This window comes from Phyllosticta citriasiana (assembly GCF_038021145.1).
Source record: "Phyllosticta citriasiana strain CBS 120426 chromosome Unknown IWZ02scaffold_7, whole genome shotgun sequence".
Classification (NCBI taxonomy): Eukaryota; Fungi; Ascomycota; class Dothideomycetes; order Botryosphaeriales; family Phyllostictaceae; genus Phyllosticta; species Phyllosticta citriasiana.
Genome location: NW_027117284.1, coordinates 1,763,821 through 1,777,416, shown reverse-complemented (window position 1 = coordinate 1,777,416; position 13,596 = coordinate 1,763,821). Strand labels below are relative to the sequence as shown.

The 13,596-nt window shown below is 56.0% G+C and overlaps 5 protein-coding genes across 5 annotated transcripts; 4 read left to right on the top strand and 1 right to left on the bottom strand.

The window, feature by feature from the left end:
- Positions 1-216: 216 nt before the first annotated feature.
- Positions 217-1,286, top strand: IWZ02DRAFT_283920 (uncharacterized protein). Its single transcript, XM_066763679.1, has one exon. The coding sequence runs from the start codon at positions 557-559 to the stop codon at positions 1,100-1,102; it is 546 nt and encodes a 181-aa protein (XP_066622616.1). The 5' UTR covers positions 217-556; the 3' UTR covers positions 1,103-1,286.
- A 686-nt stretch (positions 1,287-1,972) lies between these two features.
- IWZ02DRAFT_453269 (ankyrin repeat-containing domain protein) lies at positions 1,973-2,884 on the top strand. The gene has a single exon (XM_066767648.1). The coding sequence runs from the start codon at positions 2,067-2,069 to the stop codon at positions 2,682-2,684; it is 618 nt and encodes a 205-aa protein (XP_066622615.1). The 5' UTR covers positions 1,973-2,066; the 3' UTR covers positions 2,685-2,884.
- A 168-nt stretch (positions 2,885-3,052) lies between these two features.
- Positions 3,053-4,944, top strand: IWZ02DRAFT_453268 (hTAFII28-like protein conserved region-domain-containing protein). Its single transcript, XM_066767647.1, has 3 exons — positions 3,053-3,535; positions 3,588-3,675; positions 3,729-4,944. Exons 1-3 carry the CDS (start codon positions 3,120-3,122, stop codon positions 4,662-4,664), a joined length of 1,440 nt encoding a protein of 479 aa, XP_066622614.1. The 5' UTR covers positions 3,053-3,119; the 3' UTR covers positions 4,665-4,944.
- Positions 4,945-6,612, bottom strand: IWZ02DRAFT_453266 (60S ribosomal protein uL4). The gene is made up of 4 exons (XM_066767646.1): positions 6,457-6,612; positions 6,306-6,400; positions 6,007-6,157; positions 4,945-5,949 (listed from the first exon to the last, which is right to left on the bottom strand). Exons 1-4 carry the CDS (start codon positions 6,564-6,566, stop codon positions 5,187-5,189), a joined length of 1,119 nt encoding a protein of 372 aa, XP_066622613.1. The 5' UTR covers positions 6,567-6,612; the 3' UTR covers positions 4,945-5,186.
- A 2,459-nt stretch (positions 6,613-9,071) lies between these two features.
- On the top strand, positions 9,072-12,707 carry IWZ02DRAFT_283871 (uncharacterized protein). The gene has a single exon (XM_066763678.1). It carries the CDS (start codon positions 9,440-9,442, stop codon positions 12,584-12,586), a length of 3,147 nt encoding a protein of 1,048 aa, XP_066622612.1. The 5' UTR covers positions 9,072-9,439; the 3' UTR covers positions 12,587-12,707.
- Positions 12,708-13,596: the final 889 nt, after the last annotated feature.

Below are 13,596 nucleotides of genomic sequence, written 5' to 3'. Positions count from 1 at the left end.
TTCCACGTTGACACAGTTTGCTGCAGAGTAAAGAGACGCACTTGAGGGATCTTCCGTGGCTGACGTGGTTTGGCTGTTGCTTTTCCTTGCTCGTCCCTCGTCGGTTCTTCTTTCCACGCAGTTGCTTACTCCAAAAGTCTTGATTGCTACAACCTTGCCACTCTCCTAGCTCCGATCCTCTCGTGTTGCAAACATGCCAATCCAACTTCCGCTGCCACACCCTTCCGGAACAGTCTCCACGTATTTTAAAAACTAGCGACAACACACCCTCTCACATCGCCAGCTGGTATTCTTCACCTTCTTGACGCTGGCACTGGGCAGTGTCTTGCCTGCGATGAGCCCCTTCAACGCAGCTGCGAGCCGTTCCCTCGGGAGAGGAATCTTGAAACTTTCCTGCTCCCGCCCCACCCTACCTAGTCGCCGCACACGGCATTCTTGCTGATGTACTCGAAAGCGGCGCGGCCAATTTGTTCAAGATCACACTGCTTGCACAAGATGGACCTCGTCTCGGCGCACCGTACGATGAGTGTAAAGGGCAAAGTGGATTGGCTGTTTGATGTGTATGTCTGGCATTGTCTTCCCCCTGTTACCCATCTCCCCGATTATGACTTGTATGAATCCCCAGGGCTGTGTCTCATGGTCCAAGGGCCGACGGCTATCGCAACATCCGTCTCCAGCGGTCAGTAACAATCAGAGTTCAGATCCAGGGTCTGAATACTTACCAAGATCAAAAAGCCTTGATGAAACCCATGTGCCGTCCAGAGCGACCTCAAAGCTCATGCGCATCAAGACCGAATCCTCACAGCTTGGGCTTGATGATCGCCGCCTTGCCGCGGTTGGTCAACATCGCCTGGAACTTGGTGCACATGTCTTCGCCGAGGGCAAAGGTCTTTGCGGCCTTGAACTGAAGCTCTTTGTCGCGGCGAAGGACGTCGACAAACTTCTCGTTTGGGCCGCCCCGAAGCGTCATCTCAGAGCGGAGGTCAGTGAGCGCATTGGCGAATTTCTGCGCGGGAGAGGACATGGTGGCGAGTGTTTTCTGGAAGCAACGTCAGATGGCTTCCGCTTCCAAAAAGGGGGATCAGACCAGACCTGTGAATAAGAGGGACTTTGCGAGATTTTGAATGGGCGCAGAGGTTTGTTGGTGTTGAGTGTAGGATCGAGGTCGGAGGAAGAGTTCAGGTCATGAAAGACAGTCGGCATCTCGCGCCGTCTGTTGCCTCACTTCATCACTACGCCGTGAGTATTGATTCTACAGCCTCGAGAGTCGTCAACTTTGTGAGTCCGATAGACAAGCCCTACTCTTTGGTTTCCAGACCATATACTCTGTGGCAAGGTTGCTGCTCCCCGTCAACAACGTCAGCGCCGCCCTCTGGCTGTCAAACTTCATGGATGAGAAGCTGACCAGGTCATTGGCCCCCATTTTGTTATCATTGAGTCGGTTTCAACTGAACGTTAGTTGCTGAAAATCTAACCAGCATGTGAAGAATGCCCTGGTATGATTTTTGCCAGAAAGACTCCCGCTCCCGCAATAGCCAGCACTCCTTTTTTGTCATTTAATTCATTCCTGTGATGCCTGAGGCTGCTCTTTAACTGCAGACAGCTACTTGGATTTCTTGTATCGTTTGTAGCACTGGTCCATCTTGTTGTCTTTATGCGCGATGGACTCGAACAATGTGCTTTCGCATTCGCTTTCAAGAAATCATGAACAGACCCAAGGAAAATAAGGCTGAAGAGATGGAAGTGCGGACGAAGAGACGGAAAAGGAATCAAACTGCTTGCCTTCAATTGAAGGGCAGGACCAGAATCATTTTGGAGCGGGTGAAAATCATGGCCCGGAAGTCTGTCCGACAACGATGCCCGGAGGCACAGGGTTGAGCGGACGGACGCCATGTGCTCCGTGCGCCAGTGATCTGCGTCCCCGCGTGGAGATGTCATCATTGCCCGTTAAATCATTCGCCAGACTTTCCATCCATAAATGTCGACTCTGAACAACTCTTGCGCCGGTCTTCCACGATTCCTGTTGCACTCCGACCTCTCCCAAAGCTCCAATTCTCTCACTCACCATGGGCATGCCCGTCAATGACGACCCGCTGCCCGCCACCAATGGCGCCGCCGCAGAGCCCGACGCGCAAGCACCCTCAACCGTGAACAACAACACTACCACCAGCGACAGCACAACGGGCACACCGCGCTCAACCGCCGACCTACCCCCGGCAGCGCTCGATCTGGCTGCCAAACTCTTCGATCTGGCGCGCGCCGGTGATACTGCAACGCTCTCGGCCTACCTACGCGCCGGGATCCCGCCCAACCTGACAAACCACTCGGGCGACACGTTGCTGATGCTAGCCGCATATCACGGTCGAAATGAGGCGGTGCGGGCGCTGCTGGAGCGCGGTGCCGACGCCAATACCATCAATGGGCGTGGCCAAAGTCCGCTGGCTGGCGCCGTGTTCAAGGGCCACGCGGATGTAGTGCATGCGCTGGTTGAGGGCGGCGCTGATGCTGATGTTGGCATACCGAATGCGAAGGATACGGCGGTCATGTTCAGGAGAGAGGAGCTGTTTGCGGTTTTGGGTGTTGAGGAGGGGAGGGAGGTGCCGGGCATGGTCAGGCAGATGGTTCCTGGTGGCGGTGGGACGGATGCAGAGGGAGGGGATACAGGCGATTCCTGTCCGATATGATCCATGGCAGAGGGAAAATATCTGTGGAGTTACGATTCTTGGATTGTGAGATTGCGGCTGGGGGCAGCATCCTTTGATTTCTTCAATTCCTTCAGTTGCCTGGATGCTTGCCGTTCTTCAAAATATTATTGGATGAAATTAATTGATTCTCACACGAGACCTGAGAGTTGACAGTGCAAAATATAAAGCTACAATCTGGCAACATTGACGAGAATACAGTGATCACACATCATGAAATATAATTCCAAGGTGTTGCTAGGAAAGCATTGTTGCTCCCAATATTCAGAGGGTAAGAGCAGACTTGTCGGCGAAACTCCGGACGCGCGCGTCCAACGTCTGCGCGTCACCCTAACCGTCCTCCACTTCATCTGTATCTTGAGACAAACGTCCGACCACACAATCCCCCACCTCGAGGAACCTCATCCCGTCCTAAAAATGGCGTCGCCTCCCTCTAATTACAACCTGTCCAAAAAGAGGCCTTCGTTGAGCGGCTCGCTGCCCGCGAATCCCAGCAAACGCCGCAAGCCGTCGACTGGCCCTTCAGGTCTGCGCCAAACATCTTTCCCGCCCGAGTCGTCAGAGCAGCGCGCCGAGTTCTCGCGGTCACCCAGTGTTGATAGCAGCTTCACAACACATACCAACACGACGCGGAGGAAGGGAAAGAAGGGCAAAGGCGACGATGATATGAGAAGCACGACAGGCACAAGCGTGCGAGGCGGCAAGGCGGCTGGAAGTGAAGCAGCAGACAAGGATGCTGAGGAGGAGGAAGACGATGACGGTGGGGAGGCCTTGGATGCGGTCATGGAGGGACAAGGCGAGGCGGATGAGAAGCAGGAGGCAGAACATCTGAGGTGGGCATGCCAACTTCACGCGAAAGATGGAGTTACTGACGTGGGCTGGCAGGATGCTCATTGACCATCTCGACTCGGACCAGTCTGATCGATACGCCAAGTATCGTGCCGTCAAGCTCAAGAAGGAGATTGTCCGAAGAGTACGTTTGTTCCCAACGTCATTCACACAGCAGCCCGATAACCAGGGAAATAGATCACGAACCAGACGTTGTCGCAGTCTGTACCACAATCCGTGGTCACGACCATAAACTCGTACACCAAAGTCTTCATCGGCTCCCTGATCGAGCGCGCTCGCACCGTCCAAGAAGAATGGCAAGCCGCATCCGAATACGCACCCATCAACGACCCGCGCTACGCCGTCCTCAAACAAGCACAGCAGCCTCCAGCACCAGCACAGCAGCCTTCAGCACCGCCAACCCCCCACGCCCAAGCTCCTCCTCCCACCGCGCCATCAGCTCCACAGACGCCTGGAGCCTTTCACAATCCCTATGGCTACGCGCACCTGCAACAGCCACAGTACAACCCGGGCCCGACTCCGCACCAATACTCCAACGTGCGCTTGCCGGGCCAGCCAAACAGCGCCTCGAGCACGCCGCCAACCCCAGGCCCCGTCTCGGCGTTCATACCGCCGCAGCAGCAGCAACAGCAACCCAGCAGCCCAGCGCCGCCAACGAGCAGCGGAGGTGTCCCTACACCAGCTGCATCGCAGCAGTCGAACGCGCAGAAGGCGTCTCAAGAGAGCGCCGCCAAAGCCAGCGCCAACGGCACGCAGCCCACCAACAGCACCAACACCAGCGTCACAACGAGCATCGATAGCACCGTCTCGTCGAGCGATGCCAACCCCACCACCACCACCAAAGATGCCAATAACCCCACAACCACCTCTTCCTCGCCTCCCTCCCCCTCTTCGACCGCCGCTGCTGCGTTCCCCAAGATCCCACCCGACACGCCGCTGCGCGAGCGGCTGAATGAGTGGGACCGCGGCCCGCTGGCGCCGGACCACTTGCGCGAGGCGCTGCGTCGGTATAAGCGTGATCGTGAGGGCGGCGCTATGGGGTTTTTGGGGTTGAGTTTGGAGGGGAGGGAGAGGACGGCTGGACGGATGGGGGGACGGCGGTTGTTCAGATAGGTTGGGCGGTAGGTAATGGTTTGCCGGTGGGAGGAGGGGGAGCGAGAGGGAGCGAGAGAGCATATTTGTGGTGCATGGATGCGTGGGTGGATGAGCATTGATAGACGGGGATAGCGGCGTAGGTACTTGGGTGGTACTCGAAAAGCTTACTTAAGTAAACTTTGAGACACAGGCATCACGCAAGGCGTTGGAAGGACTAGGTGAAGAACGATCAGAGGGACAGGGCGTCACGGAAAAACGTGCTTCTCTAAACACAGGGAGTTATTTGGAAGTGTGCATAGCGGCAAAAGTAGAAAAGCACAATTCATAGCATGGGATATCAAATTTTTTGGAATGCAGGCAGCCCGGTAGTCATTGCTACTACGTCCAGCTACCTAAAACCACCGACGGCCCCCCCCCCCCAGATGAGATTCGTGGTTTGGAGAGAGAAAAAAGAGGAAAAACCACAGCTCCCGGAACCGCAGCTACAACACAGAAACGACGACAGACGACCCAGCGCGCTCATCAAAAGTAAGAGCACACTTAGTTGTCGGCCAGAGTCTGCTTGAACTCGGGGGCGAGGCCGGGGGCCTTGGGCTGGTCGAGCTTCTGCTGGCCGAGCTTCTGGGCGGCGAACTGCTTGGCGTAGGGGTTGAGGCGGAGCAGGACCTGCTTGTTGCGGAGGGGGTTCTTCTTCTGGACGACGGAGCGCTTGGTGATGGCGGCGCCCTTGACGGGGCGCAGCACGCTCTGGATCTCGGAGCTGTTGATGAGCTTGGAGATGTCGGCCTGCTTGACGACGGGGGCGGGCAAGAGGTAGTCGCGCTTGAGTGCCGACGGCTCGGTGGTCGTGCCGTAGATCTTGTCGAGGGCCTGGAAGGCGGCGGACGTCCAGACGATGAAGCGGCCCAGGTGGCCACCGGGGGCGAGCTGAAGGAGGTTCAGGGCGTAGACAGACGACGACTCGACGCCGGGGATGTTGCGGAAAGCCTTGACGAGCTCCTTGCCGTCCGTCTCGGGGTCGTAGACGACGAGGGGACCGCGGCGCTGGCGATGGCGGCGGCCACGCAGCTTACCCTTACCGGCGCGCACCTTCTTCGAGTTCTTGGCCTTCTCGATGTCGGAACCAGCGCCAACGGTCTTGAGCAGAGCGACGGCGGTCGAGGTCTTGGTGACGGCAGAGTTGGCGAAAGCCGACGAAGAGACAACGAGGGGAACCTCGGGGACGGTGGCAACGTGGTGGCCGCGGGCCAAAAGGAGGGCGGCGTTGGAAGAAGCAGCCAGGGCAGAGGCGGTAGCGAAGCGCCTGTTTTTGCAATCAGTTTTCCGTCTCATTGTTTCTCCTGTCCGCGAAGAGACTCACTTCTGGCCAAGGTTGATCTTCTGGTGCCACTTCCTCCAGACCTTGGTGGGAGCGAACATGCGACCAGAACGGCACTGGTTACCAAAGGCGGCCTGACCAGCACGGTGGGTACCACCACCAGAGACACGGGGGATACGAGCGACGGCACGACCTGCAATTCAATCCATCATCAGCCTCTACATCGTGGTGTTGAGATATTTTGCCGCCCGCCAGGCTCCTTCGTCCAACGCGCACTGTCCAATTGTAGGGTTTTCGCGATTTTCGAAGAATTGGCGGACGGCGCTATTTTAAAAACGTACCGGTACCCCAGGACTCGGCGGAGGTCTGGTGGCCAGCCTTCTCGCTCACGGCGTACGGCTGCCTCTTGTTCTTGGCGATGCCGACGTGGACGGTCCTGTAGTTTTGCGCGTCAGCGACCGATGGCGTGGAATTAGACGGTGGGTTTTATACTGGACAATGTCCGGGCGGATGGGAGCCTTGAACACCTCAGGGAGGGGGTGCGTCTGTTCGCTGGGCTTGCCATCGGCGGCGATTATGGTGACAACCGGCCTGCTCGTCATTTTGTCTGCTGTGCTGTGCTGGGGGTGGGGGTTAGTTAGACCGTCGTGGATGGAGGTTGGCAAGTCGTTGGTGGTCTCAATCGAATTTCGTGCGCCTCGCCTACGTTGCCAAATCGGGTCGCTCGTGCCGGGGTCACGCCGAGTTGTCTCCTACTTCCTCGCTCGCGCTGCGAGGACCATCCAATGCCCACCAACAAGCATCATTGCGGTTTTCTTCCTTGTTATAATATCGAATCTCTCGAAAAAGCTCTCCTCTTTGATGCTTTCAAACTCGTTTGCGGATATGACGACCTGGAAAATTCTCATTGCCCGGTCTACACGCAGTACCTAGTCCACCACTCAGAAACATTATTCGCATTCGCATTCGTTGATGGCGTCAGTGCCTGGTCTAGCTGCATGCAGTATGCGCTGCCGAAAGAAGCCCAAAAGCCTGGATTCAAGACGAAGAGGAAGATGCTCAACCCTGCCGGAATTCAGTCAGGACATGAATCAAACACACGGTGGATGGCAGAGGCTCGATTTCCGCCAGCTGCACAACCAGCACCACATGAAGGCCCATGTTTCTCGAGCGTTGACAAGACGCAGTCGCAAAGGACCATCTGTCTAAGTGTAGTGCGAGTTCTACCTGGCTGCTTACCTCTGGCGCTGAGTGCGCCTGCACAACTGGCAGATTTAAGAAAAGTACATTATTCGATTGACTGTGCTGATTGACTTCAAGCCAGACGCCATTAGCTAGCGCAAGATTAGCTGTCTCTTGGTCATCTTGTGCTCTCATCTGTTGGTCGTGCACAAGTCGTTCACAAACACCAAGTTTGAGAGTCAGGAACTTGGTAGGACAGCGAGGCCCACAGACAGGAACTTGCCCGTGGCAAAAACATGGATGAATCAGGGGCAACTTTGCGCTTTGTCAAGTGATTGGCTGGTGATGGCAATCTCAAAAAGCGCAGGCAAATACACCGAGCGTTGCGAGCTGCTGTCCTCTTTTAAACAGCCAAGGGACTTCAAACAGAATCTCGACTGGAAGCAATGAGGGACAAAGTAGTAGCGATTGTCAAAAGTCTGGCCGCTCCCTGCCGTTCCGCCCCGCAGGCACTATTCCGTAGTGGCGTCGATCTCCCGCTTCGCTGAGGGAAGTCTTGAATCTAAGCGCTTGACCATTGGAAACTAGAATGCCGCTAGTGCACGCGGCTGTGGGCAGGGAGAGGGGGTGTTCAAGAGGGACCATGATTGGAATCAGAGCCTGATGGAAGAAACAAATGTCGAGGCTGGGTGGCAAGAGCAAAGTTAATGGGTTGGGACTTTGTGCTATTGGAGCAAGAGATGACTTGGGCGTGGGGCAGGGAGTGGTCGACTCGTTCGTCAGGCTCATGTGCATTGGGAGTCTAAGCAGCAGCGCGGATCAACGGCGCAGAAAATGGCGGTGGATGAATCAACTGGCAGGACTGCAGGGCCAGTCAAGTTCACAAGGTCAGTCGATTATTTATAGCCGTGAAGACAAGGGTGTTGTCGGTACGGCACGAGTCGGGTCGAAGCCTGAGGCCAACATAACGCAGTGAAAGAGATGAACTCATGATCGGCAGCTGGACGCTTGTCATTATTTGCAATGAAACATGGCACGCACGGCGCCGGTGCAAAAGAGGCGCGGAACCTCCGCAGACGATGGAAATGATGGGCGAGCCAAAGCCAAACACAGAGAGGGCGAATGCCTTGAGTGTTTCAGGTGGCGATCCTGCGCGCCTCGAGCGAAATGCAAACTCACAAGTAGGTAAACCTCGGTCAGATGCTGGCTGGCTGGCTGGCTGGCTGGCTGGCTGGCTGCTTTGTTGCAGTGTCTGTCGTCCAGTGTTGCGTTGCTGTTGCTCTCCACCCCACCGCGGCGCCAAATTGGCCCAGGGGCGGACAGAGTCGCTGCATGCCTTGCTGACCTTCTAAATTTGGCTCCCTCTAGCCCCGACCCAGCCTAGCCCGGGCCCCGTCCAACCAAACTCCGCCTCCTCCCACCAGACTGCGACCCACCGGCCATCTCTTCCCTTACACCCACTCACTACAACCTCTCCACCACCCGCCAAACTATCCACTCCGTCCTCATCCACAACCACCGCCCTCTCTTCCTAGTCCCTCCTGGATGCCGAACACCGACGCGACACTCCGACGCACGCTGTGCAGGCTGTTACGCCTTTGATCTCCTCCGCAAACCCTCCTTTCCCGCCCACCTACAACTCCCTCCACCACCCGGCACAAGACCCGCCGGACGAGCCCGCACACACGTACGTCTCTGCGAGACCGTCGCCCTTGATCGCTTGCCTGTTGCGCTGCGCCGCGTCGCGCCGCGCTCCCCTCTGCTCTATTCCTCTCTGCCTCACCGTCCTATCGCCCTCGTCCTTTGTTCGACTTGACTCGACTGCACCCCACTGGCGCCGCTGCATCGCCATCCATTCCTTTGCGCGCTTAATTGAGATCCGGCATCTCGTTTCAAGCCTACCTGCCCACTTCTCCGGTACGTCTGCTCACCCGCCTCAACCTCTGTACCCTTGCAGCGACCTTCGTTTCACCTTGTCTGTTGTGAGCCCGACAGCACGTCGCCTGGTCTACGGGCCCTGCCGCCGACACAACAGTGTCCAACCGCCCGCTCTGACTCCTTCTTTGCCTGCTTGCCTGTTCACCAGTCACATCGTCTCTCATGTATTCCGTTCAAACCGTGTTGACCGCGGCTTCAAGCTCAAGAACTAACCGTCTTCTTTCTCTCAAGATCCTTTGTTCCATAAATAACGTCTAATTTCGATTTCGCTCCCAACTCGCGCCGCTCGAGTTGCGCTCTCAACTTCAACCTCCCCCTTTGGCCAAAGCCATCACCAATCGTATTTCTCTCAAGGATGCCCGTCCAAACCACGGCGCGGCCTCATGACGCTGCTGCGGCCATGCCGTCCTTCATGTCAGTATACGGACAAGACCCAAAGAACAACAACAAGGTCATCGCAGCAGATGCTCCCACTCGGACTGCCGCCGCTGCACCAGGTCAATTGCTCAAGCGACCGGCCACCAGCAGCGCCGTCTTGTGCGGCTCCAACGCAAGCTTTGCGGCTTTTCATCAACACAGGGGCAGCACCTCCACTTCCGCTTCTGGTTCTACAGACTCGTCGCCCACTACCACCATCTCCACCATGGACGGCTCCTCGCTGACTGAACCCTCCCCCGGACCGTCCCCCGCATCGCCCGCAGCCAAGGTCTCGCCCTCGTCCTTTTCCCCGGATTTTCGGTCACGAAGTGCCATTGACAAGAACAAGCCCGGATCGGCCGACGGACAATTCTTCGAACTGCAGCGCCCCACGACGCCGGCCAAAAAACCTCGAAACCTCAAGAACCTTGCCGTCAACACGTCAGGGTCGCTGGGCATGGGCCGTTCCGCCACCACAGCGAACCTTCCGGTTGTACAAAATGCGCCGTCATCATCATCTTCGGCACCTTCGTCGCCATCCTTCGTAAAGCCACCTACTCCTCCCAGGCGCAGGCCGAGTAACCTAGCTCTAACACTGCAGACTGGTGGCAAGAACAATGCCTTGCCAACTCTCGAAATCCCGCCGACGCCTTCGGTCAAGAGACCCAACACGTTGCGCCACTTTCAGTCCTCGCCCTCGCTCCCGTTGTGCTCCCCCTGCGTGGCCCCTACCGGTGGAATGCAATTGCCTCCCCCTAGCCGATCGAAGCCCCCACCGCACGGTTTTGCCGAAGTCCCCATGGAGGCCGAGGAGGAAGAGCAGGAGCCCAACTTTGACGTCCCTCAGTCGCGAGAGGAAAAGCCGGCCGCTTATCCCAACGGACCGATTTGCATTTACGAGTCTGGCGTCTTCCTCTACTTTGAGCCAACTGCCGAGCAAGCGTCCAGTTACGACGTGGTTTTGAACGTCGCAAGCGAAGTCGTCAATCCTTTCGTCAAAATTGCCGATGAAACAGCAGGGAACGCCAATCTTGTTTCAAAGAACGGTTTGCCGCCACCCGGCGAGTCCAAGCTTTCGTATTTCACCGACCGTGATTTTGCCGAAGCGGATTCGGTGCCACAGACGGCATCCGATGCGCAGCCAAGCTCTCCGACTACGCCCAAGGCAACGTCCATCCCTGGAATCACGCAAGGCGAGCCCCACCAGAGACCCGAGTACATTCACATTCCTTGGGAGCACAACACCGACATTGTCCCTGATCTTCACCGGCTGGTCAGGTTGATAGATGACCGGGTGCAAAAGGGAAAACGCGTCTTGGTTCACTGCCAGTGCGGTGTCAGTCGCTCTGCCAGCTTGATCGTTGCCTATGGATTATACAAGAACCCGGGCATTAGCGTGCAAGAGGCCTATGACGCGGTCAAGAAACGTAGCAAGTGGATTGGGCCCAATATGAACCTGATCATGCAGCTCCAAGAGTTTAGAAATGGCTTGCTGCGGAGTAGCGGTCATGGGCAAGCATTCAAGCATGGCATTGCGAGAAGAGTTTCGCCCAATCCGGCAGCATCCAGAGGCAAAAACACGTTTGGCGACGAGGGTTCAGGGTCGCGGACGCCCGCCACTGCGCCGCTGCCCGAGGAGTACGACTCGCCCGCAAACCCGCAAAGAGCCAGTACTGGCAACATGGTCATGATTCCACCGGGTCCAACGTCCGCACCTTCAAGTGGATGGAGTCCTGGATTTCGCCGCACTTGGGATGCCTCGCAGGCGCCTCTCGGCTCACCCATTGAGCACCCTTTTGTGGACCCCATGGGCCACGTCATTCCTGTCGTCACGATTCAAAAAGAGACCCCCGAAACGATACGGGAAGACAAGTCAAGAGATGGATCCAAGGGCAGATCGAACAGTGAAACAACTGTTCGGCAGGTTTCGCACATACCCAGTTTGCAAGCTTCCAAGGACCAAAACAACCAGGCTAATGTGACGGAATTAGCGTCGGAGAAGCAGGGCGAGCAAGCTAGGTCAAGCTCCATCTCAGCCCCGTCCCTCAACAGGCCAACCACGTCAACATCGAGCTTGCACGAGCGTCGCCAGAACAAACCCAAGCCTCTCAACGAGCCATTTTCGCCTCGCTCAGCCTCGTTCAATCTTGTTCCAACCTCAGAATCAGATCATGGAATGGTCTCACCAAGAAACGGCAACTTTGCACTCCATGATCGCGCAAAAGGTGAGAGGCCAAACGACTCGGTCATCTCCATGTCAGATTGTTGCAAAGGAGGAAACAAGAGAAACACGACCGCTGAACCGCTTGCGTCCCCCAGATCCGAAGAATTTCACATGGCTCCGTTTCTTCCCAGTCAGGAATCTGACGATGATTTTGGCTTGCTTTCGCCGACGCGATTCGAGTTCCCAAAAAACCCGTTCGAAGGCATAGCCGCCTTTGCACCGAGCGTGGGGCTTTCCGAGGACACTATTCTTCGTGTGCATCCAAATATTCCTGCTGCCACTGAATCGCAACCTACCGCCTTCTCGCAGTTTGAAAATTTTGGATTCATTGGCCCGAAGTCAGCGTCCCGTCCTCGGACGCCCTATCAGCTGGTCAAGAACAAGTATTCTCCGTCCGAGGAGCCTAGTCCGATGGCCATTGCAAACGGTCAAAAGGGCCCGGTTGCCTCGAACGAACAGGTTGGCTCAGAACACCTCTCTGCGAAGCGTCCCAAGTTGCTGCGGGCAAAGTTCTCCAACCCAGACCTACAAACCCAATTCCGCCTTCGCGCTCTTCAAGGCAAACTAGAATCTCAGTTGCCTAATCACGCCGACCAAGATGCGAATGGTGACGACGCGTTGTCATCCCCTCGGGCTCACGAGTTTACTCAAAACCCGTTCCACGTCGACCTCGAGGCAGGCATCATGTCTCCGCCCTCGGTACGCGCAAGCCTCTACCTTCCCGACAGAACTGTGCTGCGTAAGCCCGTCAAGGTTCAATCCGATTCGGCGCTCAAACCTCGACCCATCAAGATGGATCCAAGGAGTCCTGCCCATGCTGGCGTCAGCCCCATCACTCGAAATATCTGGGATGTGCTCTAGCGGGAATTCCAAATGAGACATCCCTACAGGCCTTGGGGTCATAGCTGACCATCCTCGGTGGCATTGGGAAACTCGCAAGTTGGCAAAGATCTCTCAAGTTGTCGGGCGCTTGGAGACGGCTAGCTAGAGCTTAAATGCCATTCTTCTCGATTCAAACGGTGGTTCATTCTTCATTGGATGGTCCAGCGCGTGATGACAAGAAGCAGCTTTGAAGCCCCATCTGCCTTGAATTCTGGCGTAGCATGCCTCATGGCAAAGCAATCACAAAGAGTAGGAGGAGTCCATACTCAAAGTTGTGGAAGTCAGTGTGCTTCTTCTTTTTCCTTTTGCCTTTCAAGCCATGCATTTTCTATTCCCAACCCTCTACCTTCACTCGCCTCTCCTATTACATCAGCTTGAAGGTTCCCAACCCTCCTACGGGCTTTTCATCTCTTGTCTCTCGGGTCCGCACGTCATTGCGTTCCAGAGCGCGGCGTTGGAGTTTCCAGAGTTCTCCTTGATACGGGACTCTTTTCACGCGTCTACATTCCACCAGCACGCTGGTTGCTGCATTTCCTTTTGAACCCACTCAGCTACGATTATTCCGTAGACTCTACATTCGCTCTCATCAAACCGCCCCATTGCCATTTTGCCTTTCAAGGGCCTATATTCCTTTCCACTGTCTTGACTTTTGATCCATTCGGTTTTGTTTCCTTCAGCATGAACATACATTCAGGCGTCTCTGGGATTGTTGCTGGCTGCCGTGGGCTCTTCACGCAAGGCATCACTGAAGAAAAAGCCATTTGCAGGCGTGATGTTTCTTTATTCCCTTTTTCTCTTGCAACACAGGTGTGCTGGATAGGAAAATCGCACGGAGATACCAAGGACTTTGACTGGATGGTTGGACGGATGGTTGGATGATGGATACCGCTCGCTCGGCCCTTGGTGGAGTAGCTTTTGCTCGCTTTGAATGGTAGCAAATGAACATCAGCCAGTTGGTATTTGCCCGTACGTGACCTACTTGATTGTGG